The following is a 20,442-nucleotide window of genomic DNA, read 5'->3' as shown; positions in this document are numbered from 1 at the left end:
TAGAGTCTATATTTACTGACTTAAAGAAAAATGAGGGCACCTGGGTGGTTCAGATGGTTAAGCATCTGCCTTCAGCTCAGGTCATGATCCCAGGGTCCTGGGATCCAGCCCCACATCGGGCTCCCTGCTTAGCGGGAACCCTGCTTCTCCCTTTCCCTCTGCCTCTCTCCCTGTTCATGATCTCTCTCTCTCTGTATCTCTGTGTCTCAAATGAATAAATATCTTTAAAAAATAAATTAAAATAAAAAATAAAAATGAAAATATATTTAAAAATAGGAATACACAAACCATTTTTTAACATAAGATAAACCCATGATTCTTCAGGAAGTTTCCAGATGAGCTTAAATGAATATAAAGACACACGTCCCAACATTTGGCCTGCTTGAGTAATTTATCCTCTGGTTTGTGACAACACCATATACATGTTTGCATGCTCCTTTGAGTGAATTCATGGTGCCGAGCAGCAGTTTCTGATTCCTATCACTGTCACCCTTGATTGACCACTATTAATAATTAGAAGCTTATTTTTAATCAACCGTAGTATCCAGCACTGGAATCCTATTTTAGAAAGCTAAATATTTTTTAAGAAAAACCTCAGACTGTTGCTTCAGGGGGTATTTACACGAAGAGTAATACTAAGGCATAGTTTTAGGAATGAAGACAACCTGAACCTAGGAGGACAAAAATAGAGAAAAACAGGAAGTGTCACTAAACAGTAATCCCACGATAATGTCCTCCAAGTAGAAATGTTCAATGTGCTCACTTTCAGCTGTGTTTGCCGTGACAGCATGACCGTGGGCATTTGGTGCTTACTACTGTAGGACTTCCAGATTTTTGTTTCTTTGTTTTCTTTTAAGATTTTATTTATTTATTTTGAGAGAGAGAGCGCGTGCACGCACCGGGGGGGCAGAAGGGGAGGGAGAGAGAGGGAAAGAGTCTCAAGCAGACTCCACTTTGAGCGCAAAGCCTGACGTGGGGCTCAGTCTCATGACCTTGAAACCATGACCTGAGCTGAAACCAAGAGTCGGACACTCAACCGACTGCGCCACCCGGGCTCCCTAGGACTTGCAGATGTTTTAAAGAGCCTGCACCTAACACCTGGGAGGCACTCTGTTTTATGTGCATGATGGCGTTCAAACATCATAAAAGGGCTGATTGTGGAAATTCAGGATATCCTTTTTTAGATGTATGGCATGACATTTAACGAAGGCATTTTTTACAAAACTGTGAATTTCACCCTCTTGGTCTGGCCAGTTCTTTTTCATTGGTGCACCTCGCTCCTGAGTCCTTTGGGGTCAGCTTTTGTGTGCAGACTGAAGGTGTTTTGTTCCACATTGCAGCAATCTTCTGTTTCTGCCATTGCTTCTGATGGGAGCACTTGGAGACTTTCTTGGTTTCCAGAACATAGTGCTCTAGCGCAGGATGAAGTGCTTACCCCTAGTTGTTCTGCTATGGCTGTTCCTTGCTTTACCGACCACCTGGGTTTCCCAGAAAAGGCAACACAAGAGTGAGAAAAGAAGGGACCCCAGGGCAGCATGCATCTTGTGCATCGCCTCTTCCCAATTGCGAACGCAGGCTATGAAATTACCACCGTAGCCAGATACGCAAATAAGCGAGTGGATCATACGTTCCTAATCTGTGAGTGTTGCTTCTGGCTTCCCCCAGCTGGCGGTCGGGGCCACTCCTCCATTACTGCTGTGACTCACGTCACACCGGAGAGCCTACCCATGCCCGGCCAGGACTTCAGCCAGTGACACGGCACATAGAAACAGACGAGGCAAAACTCGGGACAGGCCCAGGCAGGACGTGCCTGCTGCTCTCAACAGTGCAGTCTGGCCTCAAGACCTAAGCCTGCCCCGGCGCCTGCGGGGAGCCCACCTTGGCCTTGCCTTGCCCCTTGTCACCCTCCCCTCTGACTCTCCTGTCTCAGCTCTTCTGTGGATTCTGCGTGACCGAAAGAGACCCCTCCCACTTGGACTTCATTTTTTCCCCATTAGGTTGGGGTAGCGTCCATCAGTCTTTGCCTTGCGGTGGAAATCTATGGGCAAAAAAGTCTTGAGAATCACTTCTTTATTTAAAAAAAAAAAAAAAAAAAAACCCCTATTCTTCAAAAGAAGGATAGGCAAACATGAAAACACACAACCCTAACATTTTGGTATACTTTTGTAATTCCTTATTTGTTTTTCTGGGTGAGTACTCCTCCCCTGAAAGGATTTCCTCTAGTCCTCCATGGCAAAAAGTGATTTCCTTTTTCGTTCTCCATAGCACTATTTGTACCTTTGTGTGGGGACCTCCCCAAGGTAGGAGCTGTCTTGTGTATCTTGTGGAACTTTGCATCTGCTTGAGGCATCAGCAGAGTACTGTGGCCAGCCAGATGGCAATCTATCACTAAATGCTGTTATTTTGTATTTATTTCCCACTAGATTATGGTGACAAGCGAGGTAGCACTTTATCTAGCACTGACTTTTTATGGGCTTGTAGAGGAAGAAAAACTTAAATTTCCCCCCCTCTACTTTCCTGGGTTCTCAGCGGGGGCCCTATAAATTAGACTGACAAAAGACAGATTGGGGCGCCTGGGTAGCTCAGTCGGTTAAATGTCAGCCTTCGGCTCAGGTCATGATCCCAGGGTCCTGGGATCGAGCCCCGCATCGGGCTCCCTGCTCAGTGGGGAGCCTGCTTCTCCCTCTGCTGCTGCTCTGCCTACTTGTGCTCTCTCTCTCTGTCAAATAAATAAATAAAATCTTTAAAAAAAAAAAAGATTAACAGGAGAAAAAAAGAGCTGGTTAACATGTGCATCGTGGAGACACGTAGGAGTACCCAGTGATGAGTAACTCAAAGTGCCGGTTAGAACTTGGGCTTATATGGCATCTAAATAAAAGAACAATAAGCTCAGAGAAAGGTGACAAGACCAGAGAAAAGGACTTTGAGCCTCTGGGGTGGCAGATCTATGGGGAACTAATGGAAGATATGGCTGGTTTGTCAAGTTTGTTACGAAGATCCCCCTGGTGCCCTTTGTGTGCCCCCCCGGGTGTACTGTTGTCTCTGGTGATTAACTTCTGTCCTTCCTCGTCGGTGGGGTGGGAGGGATGGGGGACATCTTTACAAATTGATGTCCTGCTTTAAGGCAAATGGGGAGGGGCAGAGAGCTTTTCTGGTATTTGCTCTCCGTTGTTGCCTTTAGCTCAAAATAATTCTCATGCCCCAGTGGCCTGTTTGGGGGTGGCATATTCTGCCATCCTTCAACACCTTGTTCATGATTTGCAAATAAATGTTTATTGAATTTAATTAAACTGAAAGCAAAGGCAACCTGCCATTTTCTAACTGGAGTCTGCTGAATAATTTACCCTGTGCAGTGGACTAAATAGATGGAACGCTCTGTGAGCTTCAGACAGGCCCAGAGGAGGGATACCGGCTGAGCCAGGAGGCCAGGGCTCCTCACCCGGCTTTGCCTCTGATTTACCTGCAGGGATCACTTCTTCCTTTTGGGAAGTCGGGGAGACATAATCAAGAGATGGCTAGAAAAACACGTTGAGTAAAGTTTAAAGCGTTATACAGATACAAGGTGTTATTACTTCCTGTAAAAACTCCAGTAGCAAACGTTTATGATGAGCATTTAGTAAATGTTGGCTCGTTAGCCTTAAATACTGTTTATGCCCCAAATAATTCAGCCATAATACTTGTGCAATACTTCCTCACAGGTACGAATTAGGAGCTGCTCTGTTTATTGGATGGGCAGGAGCCTCACTCTGCATAATTGGCGGTGTCGTATTTTGCTTTTCAATATCTGACAACAACAAACCTCCCAGGTATGAAAAAGAGACAAAGATGACCTGTTAAAATTATTACAGGTGTGGCAAATTATAGATTGTTCACACGATTCTTAGAAACATCAAAAAACTAGGATTGATTGAAGTTAGGGATATATAGTGAATGTACTATTAAATAAGATAAATACAGTGAAGAGAATAAATATGTAGTTAAGTTAATTTAAAAAGTCAGAGCTCATCCTTCTTACCTTCCAGAGCCATTTCTGTGAGCAAAACGATAGGGCTTACCGTGGGGCATATTCTTCACTGTGGCCTCATCGTTTTCACATAGGCAGAGATTCCTGATGAAGGTCAGTACTGTCCGCCAGGGTCCAGGAAGATGAGTTTTAAAAGAGAAAAACTGAACAGATGATGAACAAGCCACGAGTTTCTTCTGCTGAGATTCGCACTGACACACTGTTCAGAAATGACAGGGAGATATTTGCGGGGGCGGGGTGGTGGTGAGAGAGAAGGAGAGAGAGAAGCTCACTAGCAGTAAGCAGGGAAGGTCTGCAGCTTTGCTGGGACAGAAGCAGGGGGTAATGGTTTCTGCCCTCTGTGTGCAGTAGGACCTACCAGACTGTGTTTTGCCTTGCAGAATGGGATACGCATACAATGGGGCCACGTCTGTCCTGTCTTCTCGGACAAAGTATCATGGCGCCGAAGGAGGTTTTAAAACCACAAACCCTTCAAAACAGTTTGATAAAAATGCTTATGTCTGAAAAGAGCACTGCTATGAGCTGTCTTGAGTTATTATAAAAGTGAACTGTTCACAAAATGATCCCCCCTCAAGGCCTTCCTCTAATTCACACTCAAAACTATTTTTAAAACATGAATTTGGAGAATTTGCTGATTGTATGGATGTAAATGTTCTAATCATTTTCTGTTGTGGCTTTCTATAAAAAAAATAAACAGGTTATTTACAGGATTTGTATATATTTTATATATTTATAGAGCATGAGAAGTATTTAGCACCAAGGGATCAAGTATTTGTATTGGAGCCTCCGTGATCATTCAGACGTGGCATTCTTTGTCCCCATTCCTTGTTTCTTTTCCTTCATACATTAAACAGAAGGTGTATAAGAAGTGGTGTCTTGTGAACAGCGTGGGGGCAATCTGAGACTGTTCCTCAAAAGATGTTGGGGTTGAATGGACAGGTTACTGGCTGTGTCGCGACGACTTCCAGTTTCTTACACCTGTTTGTCACCACTGTGATTCTCAGTGACCGCTCAGGAAGGGCTAATGGGGCCAAGACATTGCCTGGCACGTCCGCCTTAAAGAGCTGCTGAGGCTTTTCCGAAACAGGAAGCGGCAGATTCTGGGCTGGAGGGTCAGCACGAGCCTGGCTGGAGATGCGGGTCGCGGCTGACTTTGGAGGCAGTCGAGGAAGGTCCCAGAGCCTGCATGGCACCTGCCTCGCTCACAGCCTATGGCTGAGTTCTGGTGTGTCTCTCGGGCCCTGAGTGCACAACCAAGCTGGGTAATGGAGAGACTTACCATTTTTCAAGGCATGTAAGTTGCCCCAGTGATCTCTGAACAGCGTGAAAGACTTAAAAAGGAAAATCACATTATTTGGAGATGTTCAATGGGAAGAAGAGGAAATAAACAAGTTTGTTACTAAAAAAATTATATGTATATTATATAGATACATATATAATATGTAATATATAATATATAAAATAAATATGTAATTTATAAAATAGTAAAATAAATATAAGTATAAAAATATATACTATATATATAATATATATATATATAAATATCTCTTCTAGGGATACAAATGAACCGAAAGCCACAAGGGAGGTTCGGTGCTACAGGCCAGTGTGGGGGCAGGATTTTATGGGTGTGTGTTTAAAGCCAAGTTTTTTATTTCAGAGCTGTGCTGGTGAAGGTAATGTTTAGATTGTACTGAAGCATTCTAGCTCCTGAAGAATTTAGGGAGAGGAGGGGCGGGGGTGAAAGGACAGAAAAGCTCTGTCGGGAACCGCAAACATGTTAGCTGTGCATCAGTGAGGGGAAACACAGGGTCCGAAGAAAATCGAACAAACCACATCTCCAAGGACAGCGTGGTAGGACTAAAGAGAGGAGTTAAAGGAGTGGCTTTTGCAACACAGATGTGCCGACTTAATTTAAATACTGGGTTTGTATAGCAGTTCATCCCATTTCCCCTCCCCTTTCCGTCAGGAGTGAAGACGGGGAGCTTAGAGACCGGGGTAAAGCCTGCTCTTGTCACTTTCAAGTCGTATGGCTTTTGGCAAGTTACTTAATTCTACATTTCTCACATCTTCAGGATGAGGTTATGATATTCACTGTGTCCCAGAATTGTTCTGATTAAATGAACTATGCGTGTTAAAAAAGCAAAAATAGGGGCACCCTGGGTGGCTCAGTCGGTTGGGCGTCTGCCTTCGGCTCGGGTGGTGATCTCAGGGTCCTGGCATAGGGTCCTGCGTCAGGCTCCCTGCTCTGCGGGGAGCCTGCTTCTCCCTCTCTTCTCTGCTCCTCCCCACTGCTCTCTCTCAAATAAATAAAATCTTAAAAAAAAAGCATACTACGCCCATGTAGTTCAATAAATACCTGTTGAAAAAGTGATCGAACGAGCACAGTGGCCCGTGTGCCTTCTTGGGCACGGTGTGGCTTTCGTGTGTTGCGTATCTCTGTCCCCCTGTATGGAGGTTTGATTTGGCATTTATTAAAGCTCTTACATGGAAAGTGAGTGCGTTTCCATAAAATGGCCCCTGTGGGAAGTGCTTAAAAGGGTGCAAGTGGGGCGCCTGGGTGGCTCAGTTGGTTGGGCGACTGCCTTCGGCTCAGGTCATGATCCTGGAGTCCCGGGATCGAGTCCCGCATCGGGCTCCCTGCTCGGCAGGGAGTCTGCTTCTCCCTCTGACCCTCCCCCCTCTCATGCTCTCTGTCTCTCATTCTCTCTGTCTCAAATAAATAAATAAAATCTTTAAAAAAAAAAAAAGGGTGCAAGTGGACGAGTGAAAAGGACCCTTGGGGGCAGAAACATAAACTGCTGTGACTTCAGATCAGGATGTGGCATGGTTCACAGGGCGAGCCTAACCCCCAACAAGGTAAGCTTGGCTCAGAACTCATCCTTAATGACTCAGCCACAGTCATGATGATGCAATGGAGGGCTTTACTTGAAAGATTGGCAAATTGAAAAGAGATCCAAAACCCAACAGACTATTAGTTAAAAGGTTACTTTTTTTTGGAAACCGGAGTACAGATAGCAGCACAAAGTATAAAAAAATGCAAAAAACAGTTTATATGAACTTTCTGACCATGGACAATTGTTAAGAACGGAACTAATTAGTTTTGAGGTATTTTATAATACGGGTTGGGCGTTTGAAGAAAGTGGAAAAAAAACCCACACACACATATGAATTCAGTAATGACTCAATCTTTTCTATTCGGATTCTGATTGAAAACAGCTACATTTTCTTCGTAAAATGTCCAAGGCAAAGATTATACTGCAGAAATGGTATTTAATGTTCTAAAATAATTGTTTAATACAACATGCTTACAACGGCTCAAAGTGGCATATGATACACATACTTCTGGAAAAGGTATTTAATATGGGCCTAGCTATATTTTTATAATTCTAAACTTATTTCTATATGAAAAATAACCAATCTACTCTTAAGATTTCATTGATTTCACTAATTCAAGTTTAAGCATACTAACAGAATTTTGTAATAAAACACTTCCAGTGTGATAACGCACATAAGAAAGATATAAAAAAAAAGTTTTTAATTCAAACCAAAACCTATAAGTTTTAAAAAAATGCACTTAAAAATTAGTTGAAAAAATCCACTTAAACACTAGAGTACCGTTCTGAAGAAAAAACTTTTTATGACTTAAAATGATATATTAATGTTAAGCAGCAGAAGTCTTAAACACCCTCTATATGCTTCAAAATACTGTTGACAATTTGTTTTTCAATACTGAATTAGGCGCTGTTAAAGAGACCCTTGTTCTCTGAATCAGCTTCCTTGTTACTGTGGGAAATACTGTAAGGCAGGAGCGCTAGAATCTTGTGGGCAGATTACTGGAATCCCGTTGGCATCTGCACCTTCTGACTCTGAGGCTGTGGTTATACATCTGAAGAGTCGCTCCAATCAGTCACAGTTACTAAGCTGCTTTTCAGCGTGCTGGATTCATCTTGAAGTCCTGTGGAGGGAGAGACGGAAGGAGGAAGAGCTTCAACGATGAGACAAGTCTGTAAAAATCCCCTATCACTCAGTGTCCAGGTCTGTTGGCTGATCTGCAGGCCCCCAGCTCCCACAGGCTGTGGAGGAAGGTACAAGTGCAATCTGACCACGAAATGGCCACATCTCCAGGATACCATCAGGGGCCCTTGGCTAGAGGCTCCCACTTGGCATCTCTCCTTCCCTTCATTCAGCACAGGGCCAGGATCCTCAACCATGCTCAGTAACGTTCTGTTGTTACTGACTCTGACTGACAGGTGTAAAGAAAGGAGAATAAAAGTATAATAGGCCAAGTAGGAGCTGAATGTTAAATAGGGGTTTTCTAGGATTGATGGGCTTTAATATGAAGCACAGATAACCTAGTGGCGGGCACCATGTAGAAGTAAAGGCACGGCTCACATTCTGGAGGAGAGGAAAGGTGACTTGGAGGGCAGACAGCAATGGCTCATCTTACAAAGTGAGGTGGCGAGAGATCCTGCTGAAAATGGGAAGGACAGATAGGTTTGCACGTACTAATTTGAAGTACAGATGGGGGCACAAAAAGACCCAACGGGGGTCAATGAGAGGTGTCGTGAGTGCGGGAAATGAGCCACACCCCTATCTGTCTTAGCGGGACATCAACAGTTCGTGTCTAAAGTTGATGAGTCTGGAAACTGTAGTCTGACCTACTACTGAGAGATGTGGTGGAACTCGGGGTGCCACACAGACCCGAGGACGGATGCTGCAGCTGGGGGGAGAGGCACTGACAAGCCCTTCTGGACGACCTGGCCAGACCCTAGGACTCAGCCAGGAACAATGTCAACTCCGGGTTTCATCTGTAATTCATCCCACCGGCTATAATGTTGCAAGAGAAATCTTTCTTCAAAGAAAATAAAGAGAAACATTTAATGTGTACAGAGATTAACGAAGGAAGACTGCCAGAAGAATGGCCCCATTCAGCTGTAAGAGCAGAAATTTTAATTTCTGCGAGGCATCTGCATGAGGAGAATATTTGCATGGGCATTTTCAAAAATAATATTACAATTTAAAGACTAGGTCCAAATTAAATAAATATACACAGATTAAAGGACTTTAAAGGGGAATAAATGCGCACAAAGCACACGGTATTTGTTATATCGTGTGCTTTGTGAAAGCTCAAGGTATTTATTATACCAACAGCGTTTCTGTCTGATGATATATTAACATAGCTTCATTAGATATTTATAAAGATGAAACACATAACTGGAAAATGGACTGAGTGTCAAGACACTAAAGCCACGAACCTTCTCCTTTTGGCCCCTTCGGATTAGACGCACCCCATGCACTTGGCACTTGAGCAGAATTTGACTCATTCTTCACAGGTAGAGGTTCCCTCTGTTCTCTCCCAGTTTTCTTCCCCAGAGATCTTTCCTCCTCTATGGAGGATATGTCCCAGTCATCATCCTCCACATCCGCACACTGAGAGAAAACATGGAGAGCAATGAGGGTTTCTTTTTTTTTTTTTTAAGATTTTATTTATTTATTTGAGAGAGAGAGAATGAGAGAGACAGAGAGCATGAGAGGGAGGAGGGTCAGAGGGAGAAGCAGACTCCCCGCCGAGCAGGGAGCCCGATGCGGGACTCGATCCAGGGACTCCAGGATCATGACCTGAGCCGAAGGCAGTCGCTTAACCAACTGAGCCACCCAGGCGCCCCGCAATGGGTTTCTTAAACACGCAGTGCATGTTGGCGTCCGTCGGTCATTTTGTTGGCTAGACTGAGCCACTGACACCGAATGATCCAACGTTGGGGAATCTCAGAGATTCCCCATCTGGTCATTTCTGGAGGGCAAGGAGGCGGACTTGGAAATCTGTGTTTTGCAGGCAGACGGAACCACCTCTTTGTTTCTTGCCACGGAAATGTACACATTTCCTACCTACTCTACCAGCCACGAATTTAGAAAAATCCCAGACACACTACGTTGTAGCAGTAAAGTCAGGCTGCTCCGCAAGTAGGAGCTCTTACCTCTGGGATAATCTGACCTTGAGCCGCAGGTGACGTCACACCAGGGCCCAACTGAAAGGAGCACTCGTTCCTATTGCGCCCACAGATGAACAAGAGAAGAGTCAAAGCTAAGAAAATGGTGACCACTACTGGGAGACCCGGTCAACACAGATGAGCTGCACCCAGAAATACGGCAAGAGTTCTCCACGCACAGAAACACTTCGATGTCCCGGCGGTTGGAACCGCTCGGAAGGTGTTAGGGTGTTAGGGTGCCCGGGCTCTGCTCTCGTCTCTCGGATGCATTTCTCCACCCACTCCAGCTCCCAAGCCGGGCTGAAACCTGACGAGTCCCTATCTTACCCCAGGTCGGTCCTGGGGGTCTGGGGTCTGGCCGGGGTCTGGCCGGTCACAAGCATCCGTGTGCCAACTATCTAATGCTTGCACGCGTCAGCCAGACACGTGACAGGAGGTTGGAAACCCATCAAGCCTGATAAGCACACGATGCCTTCTTACCCGCTGTCATTCCGGTATCTTTGATTCTCTACGGAAAGGAAAGAAATGCAATGATGCTGCAAACAAGATACGGTGCAAATCTCAACCGCTACTGTCCTAAATATGTTTTATATTTCGCTACAAGAAGTACAATTTATTAAGGTATATTCATTAAAAGATGACCTTCTCTGTGCATGTTTAAAACAGAAAGCAAGAGTGATTTCACCTTTAGTTCTTCTTTGAATTCTTTTTTGATGAACGCCTCAGCAACGTTAATTCCACCAACTGGCTTAGTCACGTTTCTATGATCTGAAACCGTCTTTTCAACTTTTTCAGTCAGTGTTTTAATGGAGGTTCCTGGGTGACCAACAGAAAATAGGTACAGTTTCAAAAAAAAAATTGTTATCTTTCTTCGATTCCAAAATAACCTAACAGGCGACTTGGAAAGAGTCTAAGCTTTGTGAATAATCATATTTATTAAATTAAAATCAGTTTATGTATGTTGGGGATTGAAAAAAGTTACATTAATACATGTATAACTCCTTTTAGAAAAATCATGATCTCCTAGACCAGAAGCAAGAAAATGTTCATTTTATTTTATTTTTTTAAAAGATTTTATTCATTTATTTGAGAGAGAGTGAGTGACAGAGAGCATGAGTGGGGTGGAGGGGCAGAAGGAGAGGGAGAAGTAGGCTTCCCTCCGAGCAGGGAGCCCGACATGGGGCTCGATCCCAGGACCCTGGGATCATGACCTGAGCCGAAGGCAGAAGCTTAATGACTGAGCCACCCGGGCGCCTGAAAATGTTCATTTTAAATCAAAGAAGGATGGTCTCATTCAAGCTGTGGTCAGAAACTTTAACTTCAGGGCGCCTGGGTGGCTCAGTTGGTTAAGCGACTGCCTTCGGCTCAGGTCATGATCTTGGAGTCCCTGGATCGAGTCCCGCATCGGGCTCCCTGCTCGGCAGGGAGTCTGCTTCTCCCTCTGACCCTCCCCCCTCTCATGTGCTCTCTCTCATTCTCTCTCTCTTAAATAAAAAATAAAAAATAATAAAAAAAAGAAACTTTAACTTCAGTGAGGCAGTCTGTAGGAGTGGAATATTCATGTGGGTATTTTCAAAAACAATACTATTTTATTTTATTTTATTTTTTTAAAAGATTTTATTTATTTGACAGAGAGAGAGACAGCGAGAGCAGGAACACAAGCAGGGGGAGTGGGAGAGGGAGAAGCAGGCTTCCCGCAGGGCAGGGAGCCCGATGTGAGGACTCGATCCCAGGACCCTGGGATCATGACCCGAGCCGAAGGCAGACGCTTAACGACTGAGCCACCCAGGCGCCCCCCAAAACAATACTATTTTAAAATGGATTAGTTATATCTTACATAATTATATGTAACATGAACATAAAATGTACAATAATTATAATATATATTATATGTAATAATATATAACATAATTAATTAATTATATCTGATATGTTTAAAATATATAATTTTTAAACTGCATTAAGCTGAATTTCTTTTTAAAAATTTTTTATTGTTATGTTAATCACCATACATTACATCATTAGTTTTAGAAGCTGAATTTCTTTTTCAAGAAATGACCCTTAAGCCCCACTTCTCTTCAGCAAATGATCAGCAGTCGCACGCTTGGATCTTATGTTCCTGTAGAATTGCCCCATCTCCCAAGGCAGTACCGTGTATGAGAATATCCATTCTTACAGATGCCCAGTGTATGGGTTGATGTTCATACAATGATGTTCGCACCCCTGATATCTCAGAATGTGCCCTTATTTGGAGATAAGGCCTTTAAAGAGGTCATCAAATTAAAGTGAGTTCATTAGGGTGGGCCCGGATCCAGTATGACTGGTGTCCTTATAAAAATGGGAAACTGGGACACAGACGCATGACCGGGGGGAGGGTGATGGTCAACTACAAGGCAAGGACAGAAGCTTAGGCCAGATCTTTCCCTCATGGCCCTCACAAAGACCCAAGCTTGCCACCCTTGATTTTGGCCTTCTAGCTTCTGGGATGGAGACAATAAATTTCTGTTTTAAGCCACGAGGTGTGTGGTACTTTGTTCCAACAGCCCCAGGAAACAAATACACCCAGGCATCCCCCACCTGCTTCCTCTCCTTCCACCTGAGCATCAGTGAGTTGCTAAGCCTGTGCATCTTCCTTAGGCAGCATTGGCTTTTGGGTTAGCCTGGTCCTTTCCGTGAGCACTTTCCCAGCTCTGCCTCCCAGTGCTTGGGGCCCCCAGTTGGGGACCACTGTCCTAAACAAACTTTCCAGAAGGATTTTCAATGGCCAGAGCTCACCTGTGGGCTTGGGAGAAAGGTCAGAGTCCTCAGTTTCACTTCCCTCGGTCCAGTCAGCATCGCTTTTGACAATGTTCTTCCCAAAGCTGCTCTTGTTGCTTTCGGACGGCTGCACAGGAAGAAAGTCTGGGGATGCGCAGGCCTGCATGAGGTCATCACCGTCCAGTTCCTCCTCCGAACTGAACGGAGGCGTCCTAAACAAATGAAAACCCACGTGGGGCACTGGTGTTGCCGTTCGGGATTCGGGGGAAAGAAATCTTTTCTGTAGTAAAACTACTCCATCTTTTAAAATAGCGTCATTACAGGGGCACCTGGGTGGCTCAGTCGTTAAGCGTCTGCCATCGGCTCAGGTCATGATCCCAGAGTCCTGGGATTGAGCCCCGCATCGGGCTCCCTGCTCCACAGGGAAGCCTGCTTCTCCCTCTCCTGCTCCCCCTGCTTGTGTTCCCTTTCTCGCTGTGTCTCTCTCTGTCAAATAAATAAAATATTTTTTAAAAATAAATAAATAGGGCGCCTGGGTGGCTCAGATGGTTAAGCGTCTGCCTTCGGCTCAGGTCATGGTCCCAGGGTCCTGGGATCGAGTCCCGCATCGGGCTCCCTGCTCGGCTGCAAGCCTGCTTCTCCCTCTGCCTCTCTCTCTCTCTGTCTCTCATGAATAAATAAATACAATCTTTAAATAAATAAATAAAATAAAATAAAATAGCATCATTACTTATAAGTTACCTCTACACTGCACTTGATGAAGTACTTTTACATACACAATCCCATTTGCTTCATCACATGAATTAGCACCCCATTTTAAAGTGAGGGGGGAGGGCTAGATGGGGGATGGGCATTAAGGAGGGCACTTGTTGCAACGAGCACTGGGTGTTGTATGGAAGTGATGAATCACTGGATTCTACTCCTGAAACCAATATTGCACTGTTATGTTTCTTTTTTATTTTTAATTTTTTTATTGTTATGTTAATCCCCATACATTACATCATTAGTTTTAGATGTAGTGTTCCATGATTCATTGTTTGTGCATAACACCCAGTGCTCCATGCAGAACGTGCCCTCCTCAATACCCATCACCAGGCTAACCCATCCTCCCACCCCCCTCCCCTCTAGAACCCTCAGTTTGTTTTTCAGAGTCCATTGTCTCTCATGGTTCGTCTACCCCTCCGATTTCCCCCCCTTCATTCTTCCCCTCCTGCTACCTTCTTCTTTTTTTTTTTTCTTAACATATATTGCATTATTTGTTTCAGAGGTACAGATCTGAGATTCAACAGTCTTGCACAGTTCACAGCGCTTACCAGAGCGCATACCCTCCCCAGTGTCTATCACCCAGTCACCCCATCCCTCCCACCCCACCCCCCACTCCAGCAACCCTCAGTTTGTTTCCTGAGATTAAGAATTCCTCATATCAGTGAGGTCATATGATATATGTCTTTCTCTGTTTGACTTATTTCGCTCAGCATAATACCCTCCAGTTCCATCCACGTCATTGCAAATGGCAAGATCTCATTCCTTTTGATGGCTGCATAATATTCCATTGTATATATATATACCACATCTTCTTTATCCATTCATCTGTCGATGGACATCTTGGCTCTTTCCACAGTTTGGCTATTGTGGACATTGCTGCTATAAACATCGGGGTGCATGTACCCTTTCAGATCCCTACTTTTGTATCTTTGGGATAAATACCCAGTAGTTGCACTGTTATGTTAACCAACTAGAATTTAAATTTAAAAAAATTTTTTAATCAAAAAAAAATTAAAAAAAAACGGAATTGTCTAGGCATAATGCACATATGGCCGACAATATTATGTATACTTGGAAACTGTTGGGTGAGTGTTTTTTTACCACAATTAAAAAAGAAAAATTAAAAAAAATTTTTAAAAATAAAGTGAGACGTTCAGAGCAGTGTTCGTTCATTCAAGAACATTCTTTGAGCACTTAAATTCCAGACAATGTTCAGTCATACCATGTCCCATGAAATAAGGCTCCTAGGAGACTTTGTACACGGAAAATGCCTTTGAAGGGTAAATAATTTTATTGCCTCTATTATATTCTATTTATACTGTCCCTACTATATACATAATTTATATTGGCTCTACTATATATACGCAATGCCTCAAGAAGAGATATTTATAGCATTAATATCTCCAGAAAAAGTTGATAAAATTCAGTTATGATAAAATCAGTTTTACTTATAATTAATAACAATAATGTACCTATAATTTATTAAGTCCCCATTAAGTGCCAAGCCCTGAGGCCAAGCCCTTTTCTTTTCAAAATATAAAGATTTTAATTTTTATTTTACTTTTTTTTTTAAGTAGGCTCCATGCCCAATGTGGGGCTTGAACTCATGACCCTGAGATCAAGAGTTGCTTGCTCCACTGACTGAGCCAGGCAGGCACCCCCAAACTCCTTTTCATATATTCTTAATCTGTAGAACTATCCTGTGAAAACAGCAGCCTTACCCCCATTGAACAGATAAGAAAACAGGCCTAAACAGGTAAGCAAGTGAATCAGTAACACACAGTTCATGAGTGATGGAGCTAGGATCCTCAGTATCCTAAGAGGGCCCAAGACAGTAAGTTCTAGGGCCATTATTGACTTCTACAAGGGGCAAGCCCACCACGATATCATCTGACTACACTATCCAGGATCCAGCCACTAAAAGACAACATCATTCACTTAATTCACCGTGCTTATTGAAAATTACGGACACGGTGGGGAATAATGGAAATGACATGGGGCAGCGGTCCCACTTCTTAGTGGGGGCCACAAGGTGATAAATGCTTTTGACTTACAGTAAATCTGATAAAGAAACAAAGACATGTCACAAAGGAGTGACAAATTAGTTGTGATGTTTAATAATTAGGGTTTTAGTTAATCGCAGTGCACATACTAATTTACAACAAAACGAATGTTCAGGGGAAAGACCTTTTTAAACGTCCTCTCCCCACTCCCAAGTACTCACGTAATAGTTGAAGATTTTCTGGGAAACTGATCTTCTGTGATATTTTTCTTAACTCTAAAACACAAAAGAAAACGATTTCTAAGTGGCATAAGTGAATAATATAACTTAATATAAATTTCTATGGAATGGGTGATTTTTGCTTTTGAACATTTGTTAAAGAGGATAAGCAGCAAGAAATGGGCTGGTACCAATGACAGGCTGGTAGGAACTGTAAGCGTGACGCTCTGCTGGGTGGGACATTGCTGTGGGTTGAATGTCTGCGTCGCCCTAAAATCCACATATTGAAGCCTTAACCCCCCAGGGGATGCTCTCTGGAGGTTGGGCCTTTGGGAGGTAATTACGTTTATTTGAGGTCATGAGGGTGGGGCCCCCATAAAGGGATTAGTGTCCTTTTAAGAAGAAGAAGAGGGATCAGACCTCTCTCTCTCCCTTCCACGTGGGGATCCAGTGAGAAAGTGACCGTCTACCAGCCTGGAAGCAAGCTGTCACCAGAACTCGACCATACGTCATGCTGCTTTCAGATGTCCAATCTCAAGAAGTGTGAGAAAATAGCTCTCTGTTGTTCAGGCCACGCGGTCCATGGTGTTTTGTTATAGCAGCCCAAGCCAACTGGGATAACCATGAATACAAACATTTTAGGGTCGAAAAGACTTACTTTGGGACAGACGTCCTGTCGGTAAAAACAGGTCTTTGTCTTATCAGCTGTCTGCTTCTGGGAGGAAGCTGTACCGCCTTGGGTATTTCTCCATTTGAAAGGGTATCCACTTGAGGAGGAGCACTGTACTTATCTGGAAGAGCATTTTCATTCATGAGTCTCCATTGCCTTCGTCATCAGCAAGTGAAAAGCACAAGAAAATACTACAATACTGTCTACACTGGCACTCGAAACCAACAAGCTCTTGGCTCTTTTTTTTAAGATTTATTTATTTTAGAGTGAGTGAGAGCAGAGGAAGGGGCAGAGGAAGCGAGAATATTCACGCTGAGCACGGAGCCCGACGTGGGAGCCGAAACCAAGAGTTGGACGCTCAACCAACTGAGCCCCAGGTGCCCCCAGGCATTTTTTAATATTAAAATAAAACCCAAGACGCAACATATAATGGTCCAAACAGTATGAGACTTACCAATGAAGTTCCAAAGTTTGCAAACCATTTAAAAGGCAACAAGACTTTCGCTCCTACGTGCAGAAATGAAATGGCAGCCAGTGACGGGCTTACCTGAGGACAGTAAGGTTCTCTCAGTTTTACAGCTGACCTCATCTTCAAGGAATTCTCGAATTTTCTGAATGTTGGGTATTTGTCTTTCTCGTTCATGTCTCGCTGATTCCACAGTTCTTAGCACCCTACTGAAGTGATCGCTTGGAATTCCACGTATATCCTGAAGCAATAAAATGTTAAGCTTATTAGCCTGGGACATTCTTCATTTCATGAGCATTTGTCGGCATAAATTGTGCCAACCTTTTGTCCTCACTGCTGCGTGCGAGGGAGGGGACGCCCCGACATATAACACATTATTCTGGCCTCAAGAGGAGCTCCCAGAGCAGTGGGACATAGAGGGGGTGTGTATGAGTGCATGGGACTCGTCAGTGGTGCTAGGCTGTGAGTGCCAGGACCGAATGCACAGAGGGGTGTGTGTGTGTGTGTGTGTGTGTGTGTGTGTTTGTGACTGACCAACAATGCAAGCTGGGCCATCAGGACAGAATGAGAGCACAAGGACAGAACAGACATGCCTTCTTCTCTCCTCTGATCCTTTCCTATTGAGAAAACAAAATACAACACAACCAGTGAACGTTCCTGAAATGAAGGAGCTTACCGCATTAATCCCAAAGGTTTCCAGTTTCTCTAGCAAACTCTGCTCCAAGACACTCCTTATTTCCTTCATGAGGGAGGGGTTACTCTTCAAAGCTTTCCTTAAGTGGATCTTGTTGTGATTTAATTTCTGTTCATTCTCCCTTCCTGAAATAAGGTTTACAAAGTGTGTTAAAAAGTTAAATACATAAAAGCTCTAAGCAGAAAAATAGCAAAACACCACTTTTAAACAGCAAGCAAGCATTTTGTAATGTGATAAGGTTTTTGGATTGTTTAATCATTCAGCTCAATATATGATGCTGAAGTATCACAACTTTTAAAACTACCTTAAGTTGGCCTCAAAACGTCGGTGTCTTTTTTTTTTTTTTAAAGATTTTATTTATTTATTTATGAGAGACAGAGAGCACGAGAGGGAGGAGGGTCAGAGGGAGAAGCAGACTCCCCGCCGAGCAGGGAGCCCGATGTGGGACTCGATCCCGGGACTCCAGGATCACGACCTGAGCCGAAGGCAGTCGCTTAACCGACTGAGCCACCCAGGCGCCCAAAAACGTCGGTGTCTTTAAAGACTCTCTCTTTACCCCTTAACTGAATCAATACTAGATGAATAATGCAAGAGAAATGTCTCTGCAGAAGCACAGTAGAAAAAATGAATTCTTTAGAAGTTCAATGGTTCATCCTAAAATTATTGTACTACTTTCTGAAGAATTCATCTCACCTAAATTATTAGAATTTATGTATCATTTTTTGAAGCCTCATTTATACTGAATAATTAAGTTCTGATTTAATAAATTCAGTAAAAATTTATCTAAGATTTCAAAATGTGACATTATCCCTCCCAAAATATTTACCAAAATGAAAAAGAGGTTAACAAAGAGTCTTAGGAAAAGTATATTCTGTTTAAAACCACCTATGATTAAAAGCAAAGGAAAAATAACCAGCCAGATTCTCCTAACTTTTCCTTCCCTGTTCCTCTTCCATCCCCCCACTAAAAAATGTTGGTATTCAAGAGAATTTGGAGAAGGCGCGTGACTACATGGCCCTGAAGATAGGAGTCCTACGTCAAAGCGGAGGCAGGGCTTGATGGACGAGGTGCCATCGGGGGCTGTTCAGACCCTTAGTGAAGGTCCAAAGCCAGATCTGGGAGAACACAACAGTGCTGTCCTTTTGGAGTCTCTTCTCCAAACAGGGGCATTTCACCCAACAAGGGTGGTGCCGAGTGCCCACGCCGCGTAGGTCTGGGGCTGCAGGGGGCTATGGTATTTTGAGCCCGGCCTCACCCACCCCAGTAGATGGGAGTTTTAGGGACCCACAGCAGAAGATCCACAACAAAATGCCCCAATGTCTCAGACATTCTCTAAACCCTCATTCAACTCCAGCAGTAAATTGTATTTCTGTTCCTGAATCAACACTTCTGCTGAGGGCAAAAGTAGTCAAACTACTGCGTGTACATTAAAGAAGAGGAAAAGTCCTGCATGGTAATGCTGTTCTATAATTTGGTACTTCAGTTTGCGAAACCGAAATCATAAAATTTTGTAAGATTATGTATTAGTAAAGATCAGAAGTAATCTTAAATTTTTGATTCCAGCATTCATGCTGCTTTCTCACCAATGTTTTCCCAATATTCTGGAGTCACCTTAAAAAAAAAAAAAAACACTTCTGGGGGCCCCTGGGTGGCTCAGTTGGTTGGGCGTCTGACTCTTGATTTTGGCTCAGGTCATGATCTCAGGGTCATGGGATGGAGTACCGCATCGGCTCTGCCCTCGGTGCAGAGTCTGCTTATCCCTCTCCCTCGTGCTCCTCTCCACCCCACCCCGCCCAGCTCACACTCTCGCTCTCTCTCTTTCAAATAAGTGAATAAATAAAATCTTTAAAAAAAAAAAAAAGCACTTCTGTCCTAGGAACAATACATCACAATCTAGAGGGCTTAGCTGCAGCTGTGGCCATGTCACGGGCTTTGGCGGCTAGCTGGCCAACAAGTGTAGAAAACTATCTAGGGTGAACAACATGAAGAGGTACCGAGAGATTGCCTGGGAGTCATGGTGCTACCACAGAAAAAGACACACCTCCCGCCCTGTTTACCCAAGGGAACTTTCGGGCCAGGACCCAGGGTATAAAAGGAACTACACGGAAGCACAGACAGAGAGGCTCCAGGCTCTGTCTGCTCCAGGACCCGGGTCAAGCGAACTGAATTTGTTTGCTGATTGGGTTGGGTTCACCCTCAACCCTGATGATAAGCTCCTTCTGATGACCAAGTTTCCCAAAATGACTGCAAATTAAACATTTCCCCTCTGTCCTCAAATTCACTTTCTATGTTGATGCTTGCTTTAGATTCCTTTATGGATAAGGCGAAAAGTCTTGGTAGGAAGAACTCTTAACAAGGCTGGGGCTGGCTGGGGGAAGCGAGAAAGAATGTAGAATGGACAGGAAAAAGAAAAAGAAAGTTTTTAATGTAATGGTGGAATTAATCACTGGAAAGCCTATCACAACAGAAGATTTTAATCAAAGACAAAACTTTCCCAGGCAGGTAGCCCAATGCACAATAGCCCACACAAATGATCATTTCTATCAGACATACAACGTACCATTTTTGGTGAGCAAATAACTACAGCATAAAGTGAAGAGTAAAAAACAAAACCCAAAACGGAATTCCTGGGTCAGAAGGGACGTCATCATCTAGGAATCAATCCTCTCATTTTTCACATGAGAACACTAAAACCAGAGAGGGAAAGGCACCCCGCTAGTCCTGGACCAGCTTGCCTCTGTCCCTTTGTTCTCTGTGGTAAACTCTGGAAAGCTGAAAACCTGGACTGGAGTTCCAGCCCTGTCACGAATTAAGCTCAACGACTTGGAGTAAGCTCCCAATCCCCCTGTGTTTCAAGT

At 43.7% G+C, this 20,442-nt stretch overlaps 2 protein-coding genes across 4 annotated transcripts in view; one reads left to right on the top strand and one right to left on the bottom strand.

The window, feature by feature from the left end:
* CLDN10 (claudin 10) overlaps nt 1-4,734 on the top strand; it is a 102,955-nt gene extending 98,221 nt beyond the window's left edge. For both annotated transcript variants that reach the window (XM_035003177.1, XM_035003176.1), the window contains exons 4-5: nt 3,699-3,806; nt 4,405-4,734. In XM_035003177.1, the coding sequence (XP_034859068.1) occupies nt 3,699-3,806; nt 4,405-4,528 (232 nt within the window). In that variant the 3' untranslated portion in view covers nt 4,529-4,734. The remainder of the gene's footprint in view (nt 1-3,698; nt 3,807-4,404) is intronic.
* A 2,194-nt stretch (nt 4,735-6,928) lies between these two features.
* Nucleotides 6,929-20,442, bottom strand: part of DZIP1 (DAZ interacting zinc finger protein 1) — a 49,653-nt gene continuing 36,139 nt past the window's right edge. For both annotated transcript variants that reach the window (XM_035003174.1, XM_035003175.1), the window contains 8 exons: nt 17,567-17,709; nt 16,972-17,131; nt 16,413-16,545; nt 15,758-15,811; nt 12,787-12,980; nt 10,697-10,827; nt 9,280-9,454; nt 6,929-7,979 (listed from right to left, as the gene is read on the bottom strand). In XM_035003174.1, coding sequence (XP_034859065.1) covers nt 7,903-7,979; nt 9,280-9,454; nt 10,697-10,827; nt 12,787-12,980; nt 15,758-15,811; nt 16,413-16,545; nt 16,972-17,131; nt 17,567-17,709 — 1,067 coding nt within the window. In that variant the 3' untranslated portion in view covers nt 6,929-7,902. The remainder of the gene's footprint in view (nt 7,980-9,279; nt 9,455-10,696; nt 10,828-12,786; nt 12,981-15,757; nt 15,812-16,412; nt 16,546-16,971; nt 17,132-17,566; nt 17,710-20,442) is intronic.

This window comes from Mirounga leonina, unplaced genomic scaffold (genome assembly GCF_011800145.1).
Source record: "Mirounga leonina isolate KUSES-001 unplaced genomic scaffold, KU_Mleo_1.0 Mir_127, whole genome shotgun sequence".
NCBI classification, from domain to species: Eukaryota; Metazoa; Chordata; class Mammalia; order Carnivora; family Phocidae; genus Mirounga; species Mirounga leonina.
The sequence above is the reverse complement of the archived record's forward strand: the minus strand, read 5'-3'. Positions and strand labels throughout refer to the sequence as shown.